The sequence below is a fragment of the Poecile atricapillus genome, chromosome Z, assembly GCF_030490865.1.
Source record: "Poecile atricapillus isolate bPoeAtr1 chromosome Z, bPoeAtr1.hap1, whole genome shotgun sequence".
Lineage (NCBI taxonomy): Eukaryota > Metazoa > Chordata > Aves > Passeriformes > Paridae > Poecile > Poecile atricapillus.
Window position 1 is genome coordinate 30,408,488 of NC_081289.1, and position 26,314 is coordinate 30,434,801.

The 26,314-nt window shown below is 35.3% G+C and overlaps 1 protein-coding gene across 5 annotated transcripts in view; it reads right to left on the bottom strand.

The window, feature by feature from the left end:
• Positions 1–7,381: 7,381 nt before the first annotated feature.
• LOC131573137 (apoptotic protease-activating factor 1-like) overlaps positions 7,382–26,314 on the bottom strand; it is a 30,496-nt gene continuing 11,563 nt past the window's right edge. For 2 of the 5 annotated variants that reach the window (XM_058826773.1, XM_058826771.1), the window contains 17 exons: positions 25,503–25,616; positions 24,759–24,937; positions 23,639–23,765; positions 21,600–21,725; positions 20,895–21,026; positions 20,016–20,141; positions 18,788–18,949; positions 18,391–18,519; positions 17,536–17,661; positions 16,499–16,618; positions 15,753–15,878; positions 15,279–15,404; positions 13,727–13,846; positions 13,276–13,401; positions 12,399–12,524; positions 11,814–11,960; positions 7,382–9,027 (listed from right to left, as the gene is read on the bottom strand). In XM_058826773.1, the coding sequence (XP_058682756.1) occupies positions 8,884–9,027; positions 11,814–11,960; positions 12,399–12,524; positions 13,276–13,401; positions 13,727–13,846; positions 15,279–15,404; positions 15,753–15,878; positions 16,499–16,618; positions 17,536–17,661; positions 18,391–18,519; positions 18,788–18,949; positions 20,016–20,141; positions 20,895–21,026; positions 21,600–21,725; positions 23,639–23,765; positions 24,759–24,937; positions 25,503–25,616 (2,256 nt within the window). In that variant the 3' untranslated portion in view covers positions 7,382–8,883. Of the gene's footprint in view, positions 9,028–11,813; positions 11,961–12,398; positions 12,525–13,275; positions 13,402–13,726; positions 13,847–15,278; positions 15,405–15,752; positions 15,879–16,498; positions 16,619–17,535; positions 17,662–18,390; positions 18,520–18,787; positions 18,950–20,015; positions 20,142–20,894; positions 21,027–21,599; positions 21,726–22,988; positions 23,084–23,638; positions 23,766–24,758; positions 24,938–25,502; positions 25,617–26,314 lie in introns of those variants that run through there. The other 3 variants (XM_058826772.1, XM_058826775.1, XM_058826774.1) reach the window with 3 other exon arrangements.

Below are 26,314 nucleotides of genomic sequence, written 5' to 3' on the forward strand. Positions count from 1 at the left end.
CTTATTTTTGTTAATAACATAGGTTTAATATTAATCTCTCATTTGGTTTTCTTATTGGTATTTCGCTTATTGCTTTAAAAACCCTTATCAGTTGCTCTTATACTTCGTAACTTGTACTCTGAAATATTATAAACATCATCTCTTAATATATTTGTCTGCATTGCACTGCAGCTTATACACCTTTTTTAAAGGCATGTCATGTAAGATAACATTCAGCAGGTTTGGTGGTGTGGTGGCTTTTTTTCACATCTGTGGAACTGCGACTTCTTGGACCCCTCTCAAAGCTTTCCAGCTTTTACACATCCTACGTTACATCTGTGCTCCAAACCATGTCAAAATTTATTTGTTAGAATGATTCCAAATCTGTAACTCCTTGATCAAGGTGATACCCTGTTATACAAGGAATATGCAAGCAGAGTACAATCTATGACACCTGGAAAACTGATAATTTTTTTCACCTTGAAATTGGTTTCATAATTAAGATTTCATAAAGGTTTGCTTTTCAAGAACGTCTCTGCTGATCCAAAGCCAAATGCGTGGGTGTTTTTCATCTCGCTGTAGTTGATTTAACTTGTAAAACGAGACTTAACTTCCTTTCTATAGTTCCTCTCAATTACATAAACATTCCTGTGAGCCAGTCAGTAAGAGTTTATGACAGATTTAGAGCTGCTTGGTGATAATTTATGAGTACTTTATGTTGGCCTGATTACTGAAATGTTTGCTATATGGCTTCATTTGTTTAGTGTAACAAGAATTTGTCAGAAAAAAACAATTCTGAAAGGAAAGGATGGATTAAGGTACCCAATTTTCAAACTCTAGTCAGTCCTTAAGGAATGCAAGAATTATTTGAACATCCTGTTCAATGTAGCCTCTAAAATCAGCTTAGAGAATGAAAAACCAAAGTCCACAAATCTGCAAGAGCAAACCTTGTATTTCAAATGGTAAGCGAAAAATGTTTAATAGCTAAAAAAAGTGCTGCTTCTGCCAGTCCCCATAAAAACACCACCACTACAGTTACACCTTGAATGTGCCACTGCTGCTGGATTATCTATGCTAATGATTTCCAACAGTGGTTGCTCAAATCTTGTCTTCACTGCCTGTGGAAGAATTTTTGCAGTCCCCCCCTTGGACTAGGCCCTTGGGTTACAATACCTGATTCAGCTGTCCTCACTTTGACATTCTGACTGGATTTATGAACATTCATTTTTTTCCCTTCAAGGAATCTCAGCAGCTATCAACAGTCAATTTAGAAATACCAAAAAAACCAAAAACAAAACCAAAAAACAAAAACAAACAAACAAATTCAGTAGAAAAAATATTTTGTTAGAACTCACATGTTGCTAAAAACGTATTATAAACAGAAGACACTCAAGTTCTAAGCCCCTTGCTTCCTGTCACAGGTATTAATTCCAGTTTTGACATCCAAAGTTTGATATATTCTTTCTCACAAAAGTAATGACCTCTTGTATTTGCTGCTAACTGCTCGAAGTATTCACTGTGATCAGATTCTCATTTTCCAATTGAGAAACAAAACAAACACATTGGCAGATACAGAACAATCCTAAAGTAACTTTTAACCCATCACAGAACTCAAATAAAGAGCAAAATGAATTTAAAAAAAAAAAAATGGAGGGATGAATTGCTTGAGCTGGAAGCATTCTGACTCAATTTTTGAAAAGGAAGAGATGTAATTTGTATGCAAAATATAAATAAATACAGAAAGGATTATAATTTTCAGAAAATATGATCTTAATTTCTTAAATCCGTATTTTAGCAAAAAAACAGCTACATAATATAGAACACATAAATGTAACAGCTTGTTAACGATCACTCTTTTTTTTGCTATTACATGCTGAAGAAACCAGAGAGATCCAGAACATAAACTGAGAAAATGTTCCGTTCCACACAGTCACTTTGTGATTAAAAAAAACCAGGAACAGTGAAGTCCAACTTTGCTGCAGCAAGTCTACCCCAAACACTACCAATACTAGAATCCAGAACAGTGGAACCCCTCATCTGAAGGAAGGTTGACACAAGTAATTAAACACTAAAAATTAGATGTCAGGAGTAGTATAGGAGCTTGAGAAACTGCAGCGTGTAAAGACCTCACAGCTAGGAGAAGCTTAAGAGGAAAAGTAGATCATAACTCAAGGAACAGACTTTCTTTTTCTATTGCCACCAAAAGTTTAACTCTTTCAACAGAGATAATTCTGGGAAAAGGAGATAAAACAGTTAAATTGGTAGACTTATTGCTTGTTGCCACCTACTATGTTTAATATATTTTATAATATATATATATAAAATTTCATAATACATTTTGTATTGTGTTTAATATATTTTTAACCTAATTTAAATGATCAAGATACGCTATGAAGAAAACTCCAATCACATGAAGTTCAGTTGAATTGTACCTATCTCTGGCAGGTATTTACTGATACAATCTCATAGTGAAAAGCAATTCTTCCACAAGTTCAGCTCAGCCCCTCAAGCATTCCTTTGATTGAATGTGTACCTGTAAGATCTTCCTCAAATCCAGTGCTCCAGACTATAAAAAACCATCAGCTGACTCAAAACAACAATTTAATAGCTGAATCCTTGATACTGTAGAAATAATTTTTTTAAAAGTAGTATCTGCTTTATAGTTTTTCAAATAGAAAAACTACAACTCTTTGGCTTTGATAAATTGAGAGTGCAATATCTGCAAGACATTAAAACATCTCTTTAAATATTTTGAAAACTCAGACATATTCAGGTGACCTTTTTTCATGCTATTGTTAAACATATACTCAATTAGAGGTAAAATTTAGGCAACATTTCTTCTGTTTAAACTCTTTGAAACCGTTTCTCTTCCTATTTCCTAGTTCTGAAATTTAAGCTACGTATTGGTAAGACCACACATTTTCTCCAATATTTCAGCTGGAAATATAAACCTATAATTGCTCTCCTGTACTGAATATAAATAAGCTCCACAGCACCTTTTAAGAAATTGTGCAAATGCACTGAAAAACATTAGGAGCTGCCAGCTTCTGTAAGTATATCTTACCTTACTGTGTTGATGTTGACCATCATGTCAACCATCAAGACATGATTATTGGCTTCAGGTTGGATTCTTTAGATCAAAATGTTTGATCTGCATTTAGAGACAGATTTCCACTGGCCTCTGTCTATGTCCATTCATATATTCTCTACTAAAAAAGACATTAAGCGTTTCCAAGTCTCAAATTAAAAACATGCTATTCCTCTTAGGTAATATTTCAGGGTTATTAAACCAAAAGTGTATTTTTCAGCCTTTCCTTAATCTTTTTTTCCCTACACTACTTCTGCCAAGGGGCTTATAAAAAACAGCCAATACTGATCAGTATTAAATTAAAGGATGAATTTAAGTGGTTATAACTGGGAAGCACAAAAAGAAATGTTGTCATTGTTACTTGGGGACAGGAAAACTTGTTCTCAAAATGTCTCAAGACTAGTAAGAGTTTGAACCAGCAGGCTACAAAGTCTTATCAACCCAAACACTGACTAATGAGGAAGAGGAATATGAACAGTAATTACTATCTCTGGAGGACATGGCAGGAAAATAATATGATTTTTAGAAATAAATCACTGTTACGTGCTAGAAATTACTGTAGAAAACTGCTATAGAAATTATATTTTCTATACAATTACAGAGGAGAATTAGAAGAGTCTAAATGCATTAGAAAAGTAAAATAAAAGTTTTTTTAAATACCAAGCATAGTCCATGTGCATTTATACATTAGAAATAACACATGCTTTACCTAAGAAGCATCCTGTTTACTTTCAAAGAGTTTGAATGGGTAAATTTGCCTCATTTTGAGTCATTTTAAACATGATTTTCAAAACCCATCTGAGTTCTACATTATTAGGGAAACTGAACAAAGTTAAAAATAAATCAGAGATGCAAATAAATTGAAGGAAGCTAACACAGTAAGAAATTAAAAATACCACATAAACACATGGAATCTAATTGCAGCATCCTAAGTAGCACTTAGAGGATGCCTCTTGAGTACAGAACAAGAATCCTCTCTAGCCTGAAGGACATGATTCTAACCATTCTCAGAGCACTTCTCCTATGTACAACATATGGTTTGTTAAATGGAAACAAGCACAGGAAGCTAATTTGTTCTGTAAACAGTCAGGCCCCAAGAGAGAAACTGCCTATTGAAACACTTACAAGATACTTTAGCTTTCTCATCCTCCTGAACAAACACACAGAGGCAGCTTAAATAGCTCTAGCCAATTATCACCCAGTTGTTCTATATCCCTCAAGTGCAACTCTCCTGCAAGTAGGAGATGATATAGGAAGTGATGAAGCTGTCAATGACACAGGCAAACTGAAAATAACTCCTTTATACTCTTTCAGGAGGTACCCTAACAATCTCAGCCTAGGCCTCTATTAAATCTAGTTGCGAGGTTTCTCATAAAATCCCTCCTAGAAGAAAGCTGTCCAGTGAATTCATCTGGAAGAAAAGCCTCTTAAAACCCAAGAAAAGCTCGCATCCATGCTCCAAACCCATTGGTCTTCACCTCCCCCCAAAAAAAAAGCCACAGAGAGCAGCACACCCCACAGAAGCTTTAGAAGTGCTGAAAAACACAATCAATCAATCTACTGTCAATCTACTTCAGAGTTCCAGCCACAAACAAGTCCAGTCTCAGCTTAATATCTTACTGCATATTGGCAGAGGCAGTGATGGTGCCCCATCCCTACCTTGAAAGAACAAAGTGAAATTGAGCACAGAAAAAGAAAAAAAAAAGACATCATACTGGAAGTGTTCAGAGTATCTGGCACCCTCCCTGTCCTCCAAACAGTAAAGGTTATTTGGCATCTGCTTTTCATGGAATCATGACAGAAATAAGGTGTCCCAAGTCCTCAGAGCTTTTGGGCATCATCATTACCATCTATAAACCCAAATAAATTTGTGCCTCCATAGTAGACACAGGAAGAAAGGAAGGAGGAAAGCAGAAGGTGGACAAATACACCTCCCACCTGTTACTATGGGGTTAAATGTTTCTGAAAATGTTTCTTACAATCTTGTAAAGGTAGGCCTCAAGAATGCTTGGTATTAGGGATGGTCTAGCAAGCTGAAATTTTTACAGTAAAGGGAACTGGTACTGAGGGTCTCCAAGATACCCACCCAGAGATAAGATTCGTACATGTTCGTACAAGGATGAGCTAACTCTCATGAAGCAATATCAATAAAGTTTATGAGGATTTATTAATGAAGCAATATTGATAACGTTGTTATAGTGATTACTGCTACAGCTGAAATTGTATAAATATGTGCACTTTGGACAAAGACGATGGAGCTAGATTTGGGTTGCTGATACCCCTAGTTCTGCACGCTTCAATAAAGCACCTGCATATAATCAATCTGTGATTAGGTGTGTTCCTGAATGCTAACACACCTACCAGAGGGAAATACAGCCTCCAGGCTGACTTTTCCATTCCTGGACATTGCCATGGAGTCTGTACTTGCTATGAAGGAGAAAGGGCAACCAAGCAGCTCCAAAGGAGGCTGTGTTCTACTAGCAATTGCAAAAACATACCTGAATTCTCAGCAATCTGCTGGCATTTTGGATTTAGTGGCTTCTTAGAGATGAGGGCAAGCAGCCTCCTGCAATGTTCTGTTCCAGGAGGGCAGAGGAAAGCACCCGAGTCAGAGTCTCTCAGTCTGGCTTTCCCCAGAAACCTGCAAGGGCATCAGCTTCTACAAAACACCTCGGGAGAGCAGTGATAAGGACACAGACTGTTGTTGCTATATACAACCTGGGCAACTGGGCCCCATACAGAGACTTCACCTTCAAATTTAAAAATTGTAAAAACCCCCTCAAAACAGTGATTTGCACAGCATTCTGTAACAGGGAGTTTAACTGCATAATTTTCAAAAGGAAGAAAAAGAATTTTGGGGTGGTGGATAATCCTCTACTGGCAACAGGTTACCAGTTCTACCCTCACAACAACACTACAAGAGTTCTACAAAAATCTCAGGCACTAAGTGCACAGTTCTATTTCAAACAACTGTGCAAGATAAGAGGGGGGAGGAGAACACTGTAGTTGGAGGAATGGTGCACTTTAAGGCAATACAAAACATTCAGTGCATCACACAGGGGTACAATTCCTAGGAAAAGAGAAAAAAAAGATATGTGAAGCAGCTGTAGGTCTAATTGACAATGAAGAGACTCAAAACTTCTACAGAAACTAATAGGCATGGTTAATAGTAAGTATACCTAAAAATCATTTACACTAAAGCATATTATAATTTCAGCTAAAGGACTAGACAAAATTGGCAATGCTCATTAGTTAAATTTGAATGTAGACTGATTAACTTTGAACTGACATAAAAAAAGGTAATGGAAACACTAATGTTCAATCCACATAATTGCTTTTAGCTAAGTTCTCTTTTGTATTCCTTTACAATACATGTAACACCTAAGAGAACAGCCAAATCTGATGACACAGCAAGACTTATTTTATTTTATTACAATAAACTGTCTTAAATATTTTTAAATTTAAGAAGTTGTTTTCCTGGCTCCCATTTTAATAATTTTTCACTTGAAATTTTTTATACTTTCCTTGCAAATCAGATGTACTCTTTGGCTCTTCAGACATTTTCACACCTATTTCTCTTCTTCCACCTCAGTTTCTAATACTTACAGCCAACTCCAGACTTCTACATATGTGAATGCAACCATCCCAACATCACCTTCTGTGAAGAACACCTTCCTCAGTTCCAGCAACAAGCACAATACTGCTGTGCTGTCATTCCTCCAGAACATCCATGAATGGAGTAATTATCTCACATTTCCTCAAGTTTTTGTGCTATTTGCTTCCTAATCACTTCAAAATTGCAATTGTCTATGAAGTCTGCTCATGCACCATTTGCTTTCTGCATTTAAATGTGATCAGATTTTCTTTCTTATCATCAGAATTTCATTAGGATTCTCAGAGAAGAGAACTTTCTGCCCATGGGAAATATGTTTCCTGTACCTTTTAACCTGGTTGGGTCTCTAAGCTCAGCCTATGCAGTAAGGACAGCACAGTCTCTGGGATAGAGGGACACACTGGCTAAGGAAGCTTCCCGTCCCTTGGATCTTCAGCTGCTCAGGAGGTACTGATGGGCACTCTGCAAACTGGACAGTAGAAGCAACTCTGTCCTGAACATTGCAGACATATTCCAAGACTTTGTTCTCCCTCTGTTTCCTTTTTCCTCCACACCCATATTTAATACTGTTGCTCACCTGTCAAAGCACTTTTAATGTAGTTTGTAAAGCAGCATTATGTTTAGACTGAAAACAAAACCACAGTAAAAGATGCAGCAGTCCCCCTCCATCCCAGGTATAAAAAAACTGACTCAGGAATTCAAATTCATTTAAAACTTTGGCCAATATTGCCTGGATCATCTTTATTAAGTACTGAACATACTTGGAGTACAAAACATTGTGGTCTTTTCTATTGAATTTCTTCTCTTTACATTTCTGCCAGCAGTACTTTGATTATACTGACCCGTATTCAACAGCACCTTAGAAAGAGTAGAATTTCAAGTTGGAAAAGAGGAAAAACTGGGGATTGTCCAACCAGGGAAATACTAAGAATGCCTATTAAATTTTATGAAATGCACACAAAAAATACCAAAAGTAAAAATTTCATTATTCAGTACCAGTTACTTGCTACAGTACTTTCTACAATCAAGTAGTTAGACAGTGTTCTACTGCCACCTACAAAAATATGAAAATCATATGAATGCTTGTGCAGTTGCTAATAGCAGTTAAGAGGCAATTGAATAGAAAAAGGCTTACTAGGTATCAAATAGAACATTGCTACCCAATTATTCAGAAAGAATTTGTCAAGTACAGTTAGTACAAAACACTGATATTTCTACCTCATATTGAATCTATAAATAGACTGTAAAAATTACAAAAAAAATTTAAAAAAACATAAAATCACATATTACCAGGCAAGAGATCAACCGGGCATAGAATCCCATGTAAACAAAGCTGACAACAGTAAAGTGTCTTCATAGTATAAACTGAATGCTATTTCCAAAAGAAAAAAAACCTAAAATTCACACCTTCTTATAATTTTCAATACATAACTTTTAAGCCATTTTTATTCTCATTTTAGCTGGTTAGCTGAACTCATCCTTTGACTGGAAATGTGGCACAGTCTCTTCCACTTCAGTTACCATACTGAATTTCAGATTTTGCTGTGAGAAAAGAAGATTCAGGATGTTCCCCTTAATGGGGACAGCTCATACATGTTACAGTGCACTTTATCTCCACAGGTTTGAAGCATGAGGGCTCTTACTGCAAGTGGGAGGCACAGCTGCTGTAAACTCAACATCTACTCGATTTGGTTTGAACATTAAGCACCAACATGGCTGGTTCCATTTTTCAAATGAAGAATTCCCCTGCCTCTTCCCATTCTGTACTAAATGAAAATCCTTACATGACACCTAAAAAAAATGGGTTTTTTGCATCTAACACAGTTGTGTTCATGGCTAGAGAGCATTTAGCCATCAGCTTTAGCATAAAATACCATTTCAAAGTATGATACACATATTCTTTCTTCACTGCTATTAATATTAATTTCAACTAATTTGAATAAATCTTAATATAATTTCCTTATAAAACTGGAAGCAACACACTTAAAATGCAAATCAAGATTCAAGGATTATAATAATGCTTATTAAAAACAAGATTAAATGCAAGATCATTTGAAAAAACATGCATAAAAGTATATAAATATACATGAAAACATCATTAATGAAACAATTAAATATAATTCACAGCTTAATGACTGTCGGACAAAGCAGAACTTTTTCCAGAGTAAAGAATTGGTTATCTTTGCAGCATTCAGCCCATTAATCAGAACTTCTGTAATACATAAAGAATACCAAGATTATCAACAGTCACATATACTTTGAAATTAGGGGACACATGTATTGACTTGAGGTTTGTTCCATTTGTGTAGAAGGTTTGTAAGGATTCTCCAGTAGTTACATTCCACCACTAAGAAAATAAAAAAAAAAACATGCTTTCAGTTAGGTGAAGGAAGTTCAGAATAAAATCTGTTAACAGGTTTAAAATGGCTAGCCCAGTTGACTGCTTTTAGCAAAGAGGGAGAATTAAAAATAAAAACATCAAAATAATTAACATTTTAAAATAAATAATCTTTAAGTAGAATAAGTTTAGGACTAACTACTAAATATAAGGCTTTAAGATGAAAAGAAACTTCAGAAAGACTGAAGTTGTTAAATCTCAAGAAAACATACAAAATAAATTCAGGTACTGCCCCTTACCCCAACACAAAATGCAATCAATAGATACTGCCAGATAACTGAAACTATAGCTGAAATAAAAACTTAGCTAGACACACAAGAGGACTGATCATGTACATGCTTGAAACCGTTTGCACTTTTTTTTGTAGGACTGACTTCTTTTTCAGTGAGATTTACAATTAAGATTTTTTAGAATACACAGTAAGCATTAAGAAAGAAACCAAGAAACCTTCAACCATCAGTTTACAGTAGTCTGAAATTTCACCATTTCTCAGAAAAACTGTAGACCAACACAAAACTGGACCTAACACAATCCAGCACAAAGTTGTTATTCCACTGTGCCAGTAAAGTCTGCCTTCTATTCCTGCAGCATTTGAGTGCAGCAGCAAAATATCAGAACAATTACCTTCAGCTTTGATCACATTGAAAAGATGTTATTACTACTTTTTAGCTTACTCATCTCATGAAATATGTAACATTATAGTTGTGTTCATAATACAGATTGGCAACTACACAGCTACAATGCTCTGATTAAAAATACTGCTCCTAAAGTTCCTGTTATTTGGTGGAGACCCTCTCAAAAAAAAGAAAAAAAAATTAACTAAACCAAAAATGGATCTTAATGCGCTTTTGAACCTTTGTTCTGAATAAATGTGAATAAAAGGTGCTGAGCCAGTGTACCATTCACACAACAAGGTCAATAGTACTCAGGTGGATACACCTCATCTGTGGCTAAGATGACTCATTCATTTAAAGGTGTCGATCACACAGTCCAACTCAGTCCAGCTTCTAGGGGTCCAGACTCCCAAAATGTTCTGGACTTTCCCTGACTAGTATCTCCCTACAAAATGGTTGTGTGTGTGTGTGTGTGTTTTCAGGCACATCATATACATCTATCTGTAGATCCTGAAAGAAAAGCAGAAATACAATACTTTCAGAAGACATTGTGATTGAATCTGGTCCCGTGACTGGGAAAAGACAAATGCCATACCCACTTTCACAAAGAGCAAAGAAGGTACTAGGAACTACAGGTCAGTAATCTTCACTCCAGTGTCCAGGATTATTATGGAACAAGTTTTCTGGAAGTCATTTCAAGTCACATGAAAAACAAGGATGTGATCTTGAAGCAGAGATACACCACAGGCAAATCATGCTGAACCACCTGACTGACTCTGCTGACAATAATGGTGTCTCTACAAACAGCTTGGGAAGAGCTGGATGTGAGCAACCTTGACTTTAGCCAGGCCAACAGCATGGTCTCCCATAGCATCCCTACATTCAAACAGGAGGGATTAAGGTCTGGCTGAGTGGAATAAAGGGTAGGTAACAAACTGAGAGGGCTGTCAGCTCAGTCACTGTGTGTTGAGCCCTACCCAAAGTCCAAGAAAAACACTGACAAACAGGAGCAAGTCTAGCACACGGTCACTGAGGTGGCTGGACACCTAGAAGAGGTGTCATGGAAGACAGAGCATTGCATTTGTTTAGGAGGCTAACTGCTGTCTTCAACTACTAATAAGAGGGTTAGAAACAACAGTCAGTCCCTCCTTTCAGGACCTGGAGGCAGCCCTGTTGGACTGGGGACAATACTTCGAGGCAAGGCCCTAAACAATTTTACCTAACTCTGCAAACGACTTCTAGCAAGGGGCTGAACTACAAGAACTCCAGAAGTCCTGACATCCTAAACCATTCCATACTCCAAGAAGCATCACAACACCATACTGTGCAACCACAAGATAAAATGAGGAGGAAGCTAGAAACACAAAGTATGTCTTGTTCTTTAATATAAAATGAAGATCAGAAGGTGCTTTCAAAACTAACTTAGAAATTTCAACTCTTTATTACATGGTTACTGACTTCAAAGAATTAGTCTGATAGAATGTCTAACAGCTAGACACTGACCAATGATCAGCTAAAATCCATCTCTCTGAGGAAAGAGCTTCACCACCTGTCATTTCACACACACACAGATAACACACAGCTTTCTAATAACAGGTGTTAGATATCACAAGGGGGAAAAAACCAACACAAAACTCATGAGAAATTTAAAATTACAAAGAGCCATTCACAGACTGAAAAAAGGCCATCTCTTCCCCTTCCCAAAAGAACACATGCCCAGTAGATGCCTGAACCAATGAAAGATTGATGAAAACACTAATTTCCTCTGAATATTACTTATAAAATGTCATTCAAGGCAGAAAATCATCACCTGAAATTTCTTCTGAATTTCTGACAAAATTTAAGCCAAAATTAAAGATGCTGAGGAATGACATTGCAAATGAAAATCTGAAGTTAATAAAAATGGAATGTATGGAGTCTGAAAACAAACCTGAATTCCCTTAAAAGAGTTTTTCAGGGGACTTGCAGATATAAGAAGCAAAAAGTGCTATACCATTGCAAAAATGAAGCAGCTTTGTGTTAAGTAAAATGTTTCAGGTCTGTTTATTGAATTGGTCTTAACTGTCAGAGTACTGCCATTTAATAAGGTATGAAAGGGTAATTTATTATTTCAAGGCTTACCTTAAGATAGCCTCCAGATGACACAAGCATTTTATTGTCAGGAGAAAAGGAGAGGTCTGTTACCCAACCCCCATGTGTTGGTTCTCCTTCATCTACAGTAACTGGGGAGCAGAAGTGAAGTAATGCACCAGTTAAAACATCCCAAATCTAAAAGAGAGGAAAGAGCATTTATAGAAAGAAACTTAACAGGGAAAAAAATGCCTCATATAAGGAAACCTGAAATGCATTTTTCTGTATTAGAGAAAAACAAAACAACAACTTGCAAATATGTATTCTATTTGAAGTGACAAAACAATTTTTTAAAAAAATCTTGTTAGAAGAATCTTAGAACTGTATCTTATGTAGAGGATTTAATCACACATGCAATTCACAGTAGAATCATGTGAATCAGTTCCTTAGCATTCATGGAACATAATCTATCAATATGGTTACAAACTATTGCCTCATGTGGCAAACTTTGCTATTTTCACCCTGATGTTTATCACAGTGCTAAGAAATTAGACTTGTAGAACACAAACCATAAAAATTCTTCCATCTGTGAAGTGACAACTGAATTATAAACTAACATCAAGATTAGAGCAGTACCCTTATTTCTCCTTTGTCATCTCCAGTGGCCAATAGTTTGTTATTAGGAGAGAAAGTACAGCACCGCACACAGGCTTCATGGCCTTTCAGTTCATGAAGAGCAGATGAACTTTCAAAGCTCCATATCTAAATGGAAAACATTACAGAGGAGTGAAAGACAAGTTCAAAACCAATCATGATTTCTTTCTAAAAAGCATAAGCATTAAACTGTACATAAGACTTTTTATACATATGCATATTTGTATATGAATTTATGTAAATGTATTATACTGTAGAGTCTGGTTTTCTTTTTTATTACTTGAATCACACAAGAATGCACTTGCTACGAATTACTGAACTGACTGTATGTATCTTTCCTTGGACTATACATCTTAATAAAACCTATATATTTACAAGAAAGTTTAAAGGTGTTCATAGAAATAGGATCCATCAGTCACTTGAAAATTATATTTTAGAAATCTAATGTAATGCTTTAGGAAAATATTGGGGCAGCATCAGTTCACTTTGTGCACCTGCCTTCTGAACCTATGAACAGAAACTTCACTGGAAGTCTTGGAAATTTTTCTTTACTTTACAAATTAAGAATATTAGGCTATCAACAAACTGATACAGAGAAACAATCAAAGTGTTCTGCACAAAGCTGTGAACTAAACATGCATTTTATTTGTACAGAAGTCACTAGGCTTAAGTTATATCCAAGATCAATTGCGAATGACTGCAACAGCTTTAGAAACACATTGATGGATACAGGAAATTTAAAACTAGAATTACAACAGGATAACTTGAATAATCACTAGTTACCACAAAATGAAAAATACAGATTACTTTTCAGGACAAATAAGGCATCACTTTTATCTCTGTACAAAAGGTAACCAACCTTTGCAGTTTTGTCAGCAGAAGCAGATGAAAATTTACTACCATCAGGTGAAACAGCACAGGAAAGAACAGCACCTCCGTGACAAGCAAAATCTTTTTCTGGATTTCCAGTAGTGACATTCCAAACCTACCACGTATACAGAAAAAAAATGTTACTTTTCCAACATAGTAAAAAGGTTAAAACACTTACACGACATCATATAAGGGATAAAACTCAGCTAGATAGTTCTAATGTGGCAAACATTTTGTTATACTCACTGGAATAGTTAAAATACAACAGTGTAGATCTTACTGGAAATAGAAAATCCAAAATTTTGTCTTAAAAGTCAGCTTACACTTTGTGATTGATTCAGCAAAATGTGTACCCACACAAAACGTAGGAAATACCAAATGTTACAAGAGACAGTCAAACGTGTTTGATGTGATTTCTCAGTTCACAGCCTTCTACTCACCTTAACGGTTCCATCGAATGACCAAGAGAGAAGTTTTGAATCTTCCAGAAGTCTAAAATCCTTGATTGCTTCCTTGTGCCCTCTTAGAAACAAACATTCACTCAACTGCCAATTCCATACCTAATCATAAAAATCAAATACATTTTTTTAAAAAGTGAAACAGCAAACATAAGAAGCATGAACTAACTTTTTATTTTTAAGTAATAGGATTAATAACAAATTCTTATGGCGATGGTGATTAATTAAAATGTTAGATATTTAAGTGATCCATAATGGAGATGCTGAAGATTGAGAGTGCCATAGTATATAATAGTCAGCTTATGACAGAGCTCCCTATAATACAGATATCATCTCATTTGCAAAGTGAATTTGATACTTAAAATTCACTGGTAATTTAAAAAAAATAATAAAAAAAGCAAACCAATAACTTTCAGGCACCTCAGTAGTTTGGGGTTTTAAACCTTTGATCACTGCAACATATAGATTTATTTCACCTGGCAGGCCTCATATTTTTCTTACTTAAATTAGATTTCTTTGTATTTTTAAAGGGCATTTTTAATGAACTGCCATTTTGCTTTGCCTTTTTATAACAAAATGACACTTCTACTTTTAATTCAACTATTCACTGCAAAATGAATCAAGTGGAATTTTTTTTCTACAGAAGCTATTAAGCATCAATTTATTTTGAGCAGCAGTGATTGAGTAGCTTTCAAAGGAGCAGGTTTCCTGCAGCAGGGAGAACAGAAAGCCGGGTGTGCAGGTGACACTCGCGGGGCTTTGAGCGAGGCGCTGCCCAGCAGAGGGAGCTCAGGACCAGCAGAAACACTTCCCATGGCAGAGCCGGGAGAAGGATGCCAAGGTCAGCACCCAGGAGTGCTTTGGAGGTTTTATTCAAACTCCAGGTTTGGCTGTGTGGGCTGAAGGCTCATGAGCAGCTGGACCAAGTGCTTAGGGATCCTGTCAGCACTCTGAAGTGCTCTCTCTGTAGGGCAAACCCGGGCTCAGCAAGCTCAGCCTGAGACACGGATCTTTACTGCAGAACTGCGGCCCTGAGGTGGGTACTGCTAACACAGACACACCAGAACGCACACCAGAGCAAACCTACTTTGCTGAGAGGCAGAGCTTCACCATTGGAGCCCACATTAGTGCAGTCACTCTATTTCTAGCTGGTTTTCAGCAATGCACTGGACAGGTGGGCACACCAGCCCGCTCAGAGATTTTTTACATCATTCCCCAAGACAGTGGAAGCAAGCACACTGACAGACCTACAGCATCCCAAACCCTCATTTCAGAGCTGCTAAGTCACCTCGTTTGACAGCTAATGTTCCTCTTCCTCCTCTCAAAGCCTTTCTATCATCCCCATCAGTAAAAACAGAAAATCTGTAATAGTCATTATCACAGAAGGCATAAATAAAGGCTATGTTTTCTACAGTCCCTAGCTCTTGGATGGAGCAATACAGAATACAGTAGTCCTTTACTGAGTTTACATTATCTATAGTATAAAAGCCCTTTAAGTAAGTTACAGCATTATCTTTTTAAATATTGCCCAAACCTGTATAACAGAATCATGAGCACTTGAGATGAGAGTCTGACAATCAGGTGTAAATCGACAATGCTGCACCGATGTCCTGTAGGCCTCCCAGGACTTCAGAATTTTCCCATCTGACAACTGTAGTACCTTTACAATGAAGAATGTAATAATTGCATTTATTTGACAAACTTGAGGAAAACAAGAACATGAAATTTCTTTTTTAAATAACATGAGATTGTAAATACATGATTTTAAGTCATTGGATTGGAACAACCAAAAAATCGTATTAGCTTAGTCTGGTAAAATGAAATTCAGAGCTAGATTATTAGCATTACCTTTAAGTTATTTTAGTTTAGACATTACTCACGTAAATTGAATTACTATATTGAAGAATATAATTGCATGAAGTCATCCAAGTAGCATTTTTGTAAAAAGAAAAAGCATAAAGAAGAGTGTTTTCCTACTATTTTTAAGATCAGATTTAGGATTTAATACCTTTATTGTTCCATTCTCCTGCCCAAAAGCTGCAAATTTAAGATCTTCACTTAAGCAACAGCAGGAAATGGGAGACTCTTGGGCTGCTGTCTGCATAATAACATTGTCTGTATTTCCATTGATAAGCTAAAAAATAGGAAGGTAATTAAGGTATTACAATATTTTAAAATTTAAACTTAAATAAATTACAATACAGAGCTGAGAATGCCAAAGGGAACACTTATGAACTTTAAATTATGAGTTACTTTCATGAAGCACTTGGGTGTGGCAGGGCCCACATTACTAAGAGTGTAGCCACTATTTCCTTTAGCACAAATCTGGGCTCACACCTCTCACTGCCCCAGTTTGAGATGATTCATTCAGCTGTTACACAGAGCTTTGAAGCATTGCATATTTTGCTGTGTAACACCAGGTCTATAGGTGCTGCAGGTTACACTTTGCTGTGCACATCTGAGCCACTAGGAGGGCCCACAGACCCCCATCATGAAGGGATGAGAGTTCTGGTCCTCTGCATCTAGACTCAGTTTCAACATTAATGTAAGAATTTCCCCTGAAACCCTATTTTTTCACTTATTAAACTAGGCACAGTTTCTAGATGCAAAAATATTACCATACATTGAGTCATCTGCTACAGATTCAACTCTTGAAAGCCAAGAACAAGAGGTTCTTTCAGTGCTTCCTCAGTTTTCTACTGAGATTTGCAGGTAACATTCAATCGTACTAAAATATTGATAAATACATCTTACTTGTAAATTCTTCTGATTGTAGATGGCTAAAATCATCACTTCACCATTGTGAAATACAACATCTAGTTCACTTTTCAGCACAGCATCAGAAGACTTGCACACCTTCTTTGTTTCCCAGATCTGTTGAAGAACACAGTATTTGATTACTAATGTTATCTTTATTAAAGAACAAGACAGACTTGAAACAAGACAAACAAGAAAAACTTGCTGAGTAACAGCACATGTAAACCAGGTGTTATAAACTGTTATAAACTTGCAAGTTATAGACTTGCTGTTATAAACTTGCAAGTAACACTGACTTTTTAAAACAATGAAAATTATGCTTCTGCTCGTTTTGATACTAGGGAAAGTTGTGCAATTACTACAGTGTTTCCAACAGATGAAACAGAACCTTTTTGTTCAGGCTGAATACAAGACTCCCCTGTGTTTAAAGTCATAGGTGTAACATCCAAAGATTTCTAATCCAAAGAGCAGCATTAAAATCCAATTACAAAAAATATGAAATACAGATTTCCATATTTCAGTTGCTTTCAAAATTTCAAGAATGTATGTGTTAACTTGGAAGAAAGAAAAAGGTTACCTCGGTAAGATATAGTTCTATTTTTACGGGTTTTAATGAGACATTACAATTACAGAAATCTATCCTAAATATTAACTGGCAAATATATCTAACAATGAAACATATCAATTCTGCTACAATCCTCAAAAACCTTCAAAATTCCCAATTCAGATAAAATGTAAAAGACGAATGTTATAATTACTTCTAAAGTGCCACCAGACTTCAAAAAATCATAAAGATATAAAGGAAATTTAGATAAACAGTAAATAAAGCAAAAAAGCCAGCACATTTTACTGTATATGTAAATTATTTTATAACAAATATTTAAATTAATATTGACTATAAACTTACAACATACATAACTATACTTTTATATCTTTTATATGATAGATGGTTTTACAATAAACAATTTCTTAAATGAGTTACTTAACAACACCTATCTAAATTCAGATATTTCAAAAAATTAAAGTTATCTTACGCGTATTGTCTGGTCATCAGATGAAGTCAGAAATAACGATCCATCTGGTGAAAATGTCACACAGTGAACCCAGCTCATGTGTCCTCTGCAATATGCCACTTTTGATAAAGACTTAATATTCCATAGCTACAATAAAAATATGAAAGAAAAACTGAAATGGATTTAGATTGCATTTACAGTGAATATAGTGCAAGTATACTTAATAACTATGTCTTCTAGTATTTTCTTAATTCTTATTCTGAAATCAAATGTAACAAGAACTGTGCCTGCTTTTGACATTTCAATGGTCAGGGAAATGGATCAACAGCTTCTTTGGCTGCCATGATTTTAAATGACACAGGAAAAAAAAAATCACATTAAAAAGAAAATACAAGTTCTATTTGATCATACAGACTGAAAAACCAAAATACCCCAAAAACAACAATAACAAAAAACCCCAAACCAATCCCAACCCCAAGCTACTGCTATTTGTACACATCTCCTCCAGCCATGCTAACCTCAAAATTATTCTAGATGTTCCCTTCTTTCTTAAGTACCAGCACACAGAAGGAGAGAGGGTTTGGTTTGAGTTAAGAAATACTCCTAAGAGTGACAAGGGCAGCTTTGGACTGTCTTAGTAGACTAGTCTAGTTTTAGATAAATGTGGGTTCCATTGTCCAAAACGAACATGTAACTTTAAAACATTTTTCCCAGCTGGTATTTTAAATTTAAGAAGAAAATTAAAAAGAATGGAGCATACCAAAAGCCTGCTAAAAATAGCTTCATCTGTTTTATTACTGCATACAAGAAACTATCAGGACAAATGTAACATTTTAAATTGCAAGTAGTCTTCCATGGTATATTGCAGACACTTACCTCAACAGAGCAGTGAGACAAAGCAACTGCTACTAACTCATCTCCAGGACAGAAGTCACAGTACTGGATTGTGCTGTGATGGCTGACAATGACTTGAGTTAACAAACCACAGGTGTTGATATCAAAAAGCTGTGAACACATAATTCCGATAGAAACCCTGTTTGAATGACTTCACTACCGACAAATAGCTTATATGCTCAACACTGTACATTCCTGAATTCAGAGGGTATTTCTCTTAGGCACAACTTTGTTGACCACATATTTTTATTTACACACACTTGAAATCAGGCACTTCTATCTGAAAGATCTTAACGGCCTGGAATTTTATCTGTAATCATAATTTCTACCTATATAGTAATACACTACCTCCAGAAGATTACTAAAGTGAGGTACTTACCAAAAGCTTGTTTTTGGCTACCACCAAAAGCATGTTACCATTTCTGGACCAAGAGCAACATTTTACTAAAACCTCCACATCATCTGATTGCTCATCTGCATTTCTGAAGAAGTCTTTTATCTCAATACTTTTCAGTTCATTTCCTGAGCGTGCTTCCCAAAGCTGGAATAAACAGTAAATAGACACAGTCTCTTGGCTGATGTAAATACAGAATTCTACAGGAGAGAGCTCCCAACTGCTTCTTAAAAAAAAAGGGCAGGGAATAAAATACAAAAGCCCCTTGTTACTTTCCCCCATCAATAAATAGCATTAGAATATTCACAAGTACAAATGATTTATACATTAAAAAAAAAATAAAGGAGAAAAACAAATTAAGAAATAAAAACAAACCACAAAGAGGATTATGCTGTAGCAGAACCCTCTCCTTGGGTTTTTTCCCTCTTATCATTCCAGCTACATTCCAGTTGAGCTGCCTCAACTTCTACTTATAAAATAATAAATGCAAAGGTAACACCTGCCCTGCAACACTGTAAACAATCTACTCACCAAGACAAATCTGGTACACATCTAGCTTTGTGCCTCAATTTCATTGAGGGACCTGCCAAAAATCTAGGGAACATTTCTGTCCCCTTTACCACATTTTTCCTTATTCACAACAGCTACAACAATCCTTCTTTCCTGATTTAGCAACTACATAGAAACATAACAGTGTTTCAGAAATTGCAATTCTGAAATAGCATAATTCTGTTGCAACTAAAGGCAATGAAAATAATACTTACACTCTCCAAAAAACACAAACCTCTCAGTTTTCTTCTAGTGCATACAAGAAAACAGCACATGGAAATGGCTTTTAGTTTTTATGTCTCCTGATGATTCATTTTCAGAGATGACAAAACTTCCAATTAACCTAAAAACTTACTACTATTTCTGATTAAACAATTTTTTCTCCCCACTCAAGTTTTCTTAACAAAGTACATTAGGGGGAAAAAATATTCAAAATGAGGTTAGGTTAGAATTAATGTACAACTGCAAGCAGTCAACTTTTTTTCCTGGTAATGGACAAGCCATTTCAAAATCTTGCATTACAAATGGGACAAATAATCAACTGTTTCAATTCATTAAAGCTGATCATCCAGACACAAAATTTTCTCATACATATTTTACATTTGATGCAAAACCTGCCCATTCATCATCAAAACAAAGGGATTTAAAAACATACTATATATACCTTTACTGTTCCATCTGTTGAGCAGCTAGCAACATATTCATCATCTGGTGAAAATCTGCAGTGATTGACAGAATTTTCATGACCTATCATCGTATTTCTACAGTATTTTTTATTTAAATCCCAAATCTGTATGAGAAATAAACATAAATATCATCATATTCATCATTAATAGATCATTAATATATTATATATTAATTATAAAATTATAGTTATATATAATTATATATATAATTATATATATATTATATATTAATAGATTATAGATCATTAATGCTCTTCTCAAAATCATACACAGGAAACCAAAACACCACTTATTTTCTCTTAGTTTTACCCACATGCTCATGGACTGGATGCTATGCCCCAGGCTACCCTACAAATTACCTCTATCTGGTAAGATGCATGAAAACTATTAACATCAGAATTACATAAATCTAGTTAAAACTTTCTATACAGTGCAGACAAAGCCCCTGACCAGCATAAAATTACTGACAGTTTCCTCAGACTGAGAAAAAAAGCTTTGTCTTGCCTCATTCCTTTTCAATTTCCTAAATTCGAATTATGTAGCTTACACACTTTAACAAAAATTAAATACCTCGTTAGTCTTGAACAGTCAGAATATCATCAGGCCAAAGCCCTCACCTTCAAGCCCTACCAACAGAGGACCTACCCATTCTCCTTTGCTGAGTACAAACCCTTCTATTCTGCCTTGCTGAAATGTGCTTACAGAGCTGCAGTTAATGCTCTTGATCTGTTGCCATGTCTCTTCTACCAGGCTCGTTAAAAAAAACATTACTTTACAGTGTTTAGATATATTTCTACATCAACAACTACCCTGTTATGACAAGCAGCATGAGAATAATCTCAACCTTTTCCACTTACTTTGATGAAAGTGTCACTGGAGCAGGTGGCCAGAAGGTACTGACCACTTTTATTATTGAACTGGCAGCAGTTGACCTGCTCGGAGTGTTCTTCGTATACACACCTACACTGGCCTGTTCTTGAATTCCAGACCTAGGCAGAATTGAAAGAAGAAAAACACTTTTAAATATATTTAAAGTAATTTTGTTTAAAAACATGGAAACTATGCTGAAATACAGATAAAGTCCTAAAACATTTCTAATAATACCTCAAAAATATTTTGAGGAGAAAGATGATACATTTTTAAAAATAAGACATTATTAAGGGAAAGATCATAATTCAAATCAGAATCTGATAAATTGTGGAATTCCAACAAGATTTCGCTACTATAATGAGGAATTAAAAATCCCAACTATTTCACAGGTAACAGAAAAGAAGCATTAAATAAAGAATTATGGATAGATTAATCTCACATTATGTTCTAGTTGAAACATCCGATAATACAAATAAAATAAGTAGTTAATTCTGCATGGAGGATGTTAACATTAAATATCTTATTTTATGTAATAAGTAGGACTTTTCTGTTTTATTTAATTATTAAATTATCCACATAATATTTAAGACAGTTTAAAACACCTTTAGTTTCAAGAATCTGTGCTGAGTTAGTTAAACAGAAATGCAATTATGTGTTTGGAATAAAGAATCTGCTATTCCTCATCCTCTTACCTTGACTTTTTTATCACTTGAACAAGTTGCTACAAATTCACCATCTGCAGAAAAAGCGCAACAGAGTATTTCATCATCGTGGGCATTTATCTCCAGAAGTCTCTCTCCACTTTCTGCTTTAAACACCTAAATCAAAGAACAGTAAAACCTTTTAACTTGCAGACAAGTTCAAAACACATCAGTAAGTTTCTTTTATCATCTCAAATATCTCTCTTTATGGAAACTATTAAAAAAAAGGGTTGATTTTTGAAAGCATTAAATTTCGGAGACAATAACGTAATTATAAAATTCTGCAAGGATGATAGAAATTGCAGGAGAGAGAATTAGTGAAAACTGATTTTATAAAATACTTCTGTTCTACCCTCACTCTTTAAACCAAGAACCATGCCCTTTCACAGTTGATTTTAACAGTAACTGCAAAACACATTCTATTAACAAAATTTAAGATATTCTTAAAACTACAAATTCCAGTTTTATATGTATGGGATACCCATACATCTAAAGGAAGAATTTCAACAGAATTGATGATTGGAGGAACAAAACACCAAAAATAATAGGGAAAAATTGAGAGGAAAATTGTCACACACTTCAGTCCTAAGTTAGGTATGGGCAATGAAAGGACAGTTGGGGGAAAGTGCTACATATTAATGAATTTTCTCAAATTCTGAGGATTGAACTTTACAGTCTACTTTTCAATGTGGGGTGGGCAGGCACTGGAAATCAGGTCTCCTTTTGCATCATAGCTTACATATTCTTGATTATTATAACAAATCACAAGGTGTTCTTTACAGCGTTTTTCAGATTTTTTTTAATTGAACAAAAAAAACAATGACAATTAAATGGTTGGTATTTGTTCAAATAAGAACATAAGTACTGAAGTAACAGGAAATCAACCTTCACAGTAAATTCTACAGAATATCTGTATCTGTTCCTAATCTAGGAATCATTTTTTTAAGTAGCCTTGAAAACAGAAAAGCTTAAGCCATAATTAGAAAAAACATGAATAAGCTCAAAGTTAAAAAATGAAAAAAGGATTATGGCTAATTTTGCTATTGTTTCTTCAATGAAAGTTTAGTTTAAATACAATTGCAATCCACAGGTTATTTTGGGTGTAAAATGAAGAAAAATAAGCAATCTGCAGTGTCAATAATGAGGCCATTCAGTACAGAAGCCCAGCACAGCAAGTGCAGCACAGCATGTACATCCACCAGGTATCTCCTAAGTGGATGCCATGTCCATAATACTGTACAGGCCAGCAAATAAAATAAGCAAATAAAAAGCCCAGTAACAACACAGTATGTAGCCAAATGAACAGCAACTTAGTGCTCAACTTCTCAAGCATCCAAAACAACACCAAAGGTTTGCAGCAAAGTTGTTCTTTTCCCTTACCTTTGGCTGTCTGGAATATGGGTACTTTACCAGGTTACTGGCTGGCTGATTGCTAGTTTTCTTGAGAGCTGGCTGACTCCCCTCCAGGCAGACTGCTGGCAAATTTATATTAGTCACGTTCCTCTCTGTCTCTTCTAATCTGCTTTCTAAGCACTTTGGGCCTGTTTCCAATTTAATACTGTCCTCAGCTTCAGGCGTTTTCTCCACAGATATACTTTTGCATTAAGACATTTCACTAATTAAACACCAAAGTGGCATAATGTCCACTACCATCCCATATAAATAAATAGTAAAGCTATACCTAAAACATCTTACTGCTCCTCACTGCTGTAGAAGGTCTACTGTGAATGGAAATAGTATTTTTTGTAAGCAAATATTAAATAAGCTAGGGTGCATTGCTGGGCTGTGTCCTTTTACATATCATCTCATTAGGGCAGTGAGGGTACAAACCCTAAAATCACACCATTCTATTCTGAACACACAACTTGAGGTTTATGCAATAATAACATCCTTGTCAATCATTTGTCTCCAACTATGATCTAGATCCAAATATTTCCAAATAGCAACAAAAGAAAAGTGACAGGACTGTTTAACAAGTGTTTTCAAATTGGTACATAGCATCTCCATTGACTCATGCATTGGTGTCTTACCTGAAGTGTTTTATCAGCTCCACATGATGCTATTCTTTGTCTATCCTTAGAAAAGCAGGCATGGTAAACTGCATCTCTGTGTGGACGAACAACCAGACGGTAGAGATTTTTCAAGGATTTTTTATTTCTACAGGATAAGACAATGATTTAGATGAGTGCCTTTGTGTTATTCAAAATCATCTCTAAGAAGATTAACACTTTTTCACACATCTTGAGCCACAAGCTTTATAAACAAACAACCAACCCACTACACCTCACCTCTCAGCCTTCATGCTTCATTCAAATTCCAACATTCACTCAAGAGGTTTATACTGTGTTCCAACAGTTACAGCTTAGAGACCAAGAAAGATAAAATATTTATGATCTGAAATATGCTATTTCCAAATATAAACTTTTTCCTGAGAATTCTGTTTCTCATGCAGGAGAACTCTTCCTTTTCAAGCATATTAAAAAACATTTGTAAATTTGCATAGATCTTCACAAATTTCCTTAATTTTCATGACAAGAGAAGACATCAAAAGAGAAATATCAAATAGAATCAGAGAGTTATGTGGTCAGCCAACTATTGGACAAGGCTGGGAAAATGTGTAGATCTGTACACTTTTTCCTTAAACAACTTCCAAAAATACAATAACAGCAAAGAGCTGTTTAAATTGGAGAAATTTCAAGATTGTGTAGAAATTACAATTTCCCATCTTGATACTTCATAAAACTTTGCAGGTTAGCACAAATGCTCTCCTTTTTAAAGTAATGGTTGACTTTAATACCTAAAAACATACTCTAACAATTCTAACTGTAAAATAAGACGATTTAAAGAAGATTCAAAGTATCATGTTTTCATCCTTGCATTGTTATTTAAAAGGAATAATAATTTAATACAGAAGTAAATATATTACACAATTTAGTTTTATGTAATTACTACTAAGTTGTTGCTTTACATATCCAGAGTTCCCCTTCTCCCACAAGTTCTTGAAAATTACTACACCTTCTTTCCTCAGAAAAAAACCCCAGCAGTTCTTACAAAGATACTTTTATTACCATACATGGTATTTAGCTGTACTTTAAATTATTTCCTTGTTCCAGGGATCAGTGTATCGGCCGACAGACTGCAGCTACTTACATCCACTCTAAATAAAATGTTCCTGTTTCCCTTTGGGCGTGTAGCTTGGCCTGTTGATACACCTCTGATGTCTCTGGCTGGCAAAGACCCAGCTGAATGATGTCAGGAAACGGCTGCCGTCCAAGAAGGTGCCCATTTAAAGACAGAAATTCCTGGAAATTCTCACGCACTGTGCTATCCTAAAAACAGAGCAGACATTTGATAACATAGATTTATCTTGGGGTTTATTTCCATGCTTTTTTTAATTTCCATATGGAAATATTCTTACAGAAGCCCTGAGCTCTATTTTTTATGAAGTTATACTAGCAAATACGTACAATAGATTGAAATATTTCATTATCCTATTCAGAAAGCATAATATCCTTATTTTTCAAATAAAGAATATTAGCAATAGTGATTTATTCAATAAGCAGTGTGAAGTATCAAAGACTATTCCAAGTGGTCAGCATAATTCTACACCTCCTCAAAAGCAGAGTACTTTATGTACCCCCAACTAGGTATTGATCACTACAGTTATTAAGTTCCATGGCCAACTACTTACACACTGAAGTTAAAACAAACAGAAAACTGAGCTTCTTTCATTTCTATATTCTCCAGGTTAAAGTTCAATTTAACATTGGTTTCATGTTTTGTTTTTTTAAAGCTTTCTATATACCTGCCATATACATACATCCAACAAAATGTAATTACAAAATAGAAAATTGTATTTGGAACCAACTGATCATTTACCTTTCAGTATCATACCTTTTGATCCAGGATTGAACTATATTCTACATATTCATGAATCAGATGAGCAGGCCCTACCAATTCTGTTTTAGCTTTAATCCAATCTAAAGAAAACATAAGATCACGGAGCTCCTAAAAGAAATACAAATTTAAGTTCAGAGTGTAAATTTCACAACACAATTTACTTAGGGGGAAAAAAGAAAACATAGGAAATAGATTAGGTATTTAATACACTTTGGTACAACTGTCTCTTGTTGAAAACTTGGGCAATTTCCTGTTTCCGATATCTTAATCGTTCAGTTTTAAAAATTCAGTGTATAGAAGGTTAAGTTTGTTATTTTAAACTGTTCTTTGATACAGCTAGCCAGACAGGAGATGGAGGTACAGAGCAAATCTTGACTTCTGCAGCACATGAGACCTGTTTTTTTAACTCTGAAAAAGCTTCTTCTGGTCCAGTCTAGCAAAGATCAGTGCTAGATCAAAGATCTAGCAAAGATCACTGGAAGATCAATCATTGTTGATCTTCCTAAGAGTTGCTGAAACTTCTCAAACTATCGGTAAATGATCAAGGGAGTCCTGACATAACATCCTTTGATTCCTTCAGTGCTCTGGGTTGTAGCATATCAGGCCTATGGACTTGTGAACATTCAACTGATTCAGCCAGTCCCTTAAAATTTCACATTTGTCTCCACAAATGAAAAGTCCCTGTTCCCATACTCATGGTCCTCCAAACCAGGGGGCTGGGAAGACAAGGTCTGACAATATTATTAAAGATTCAGGCAAAAAAATGCATTGAACTGTATCACTATAAGTTAGATGACCATCTTTTA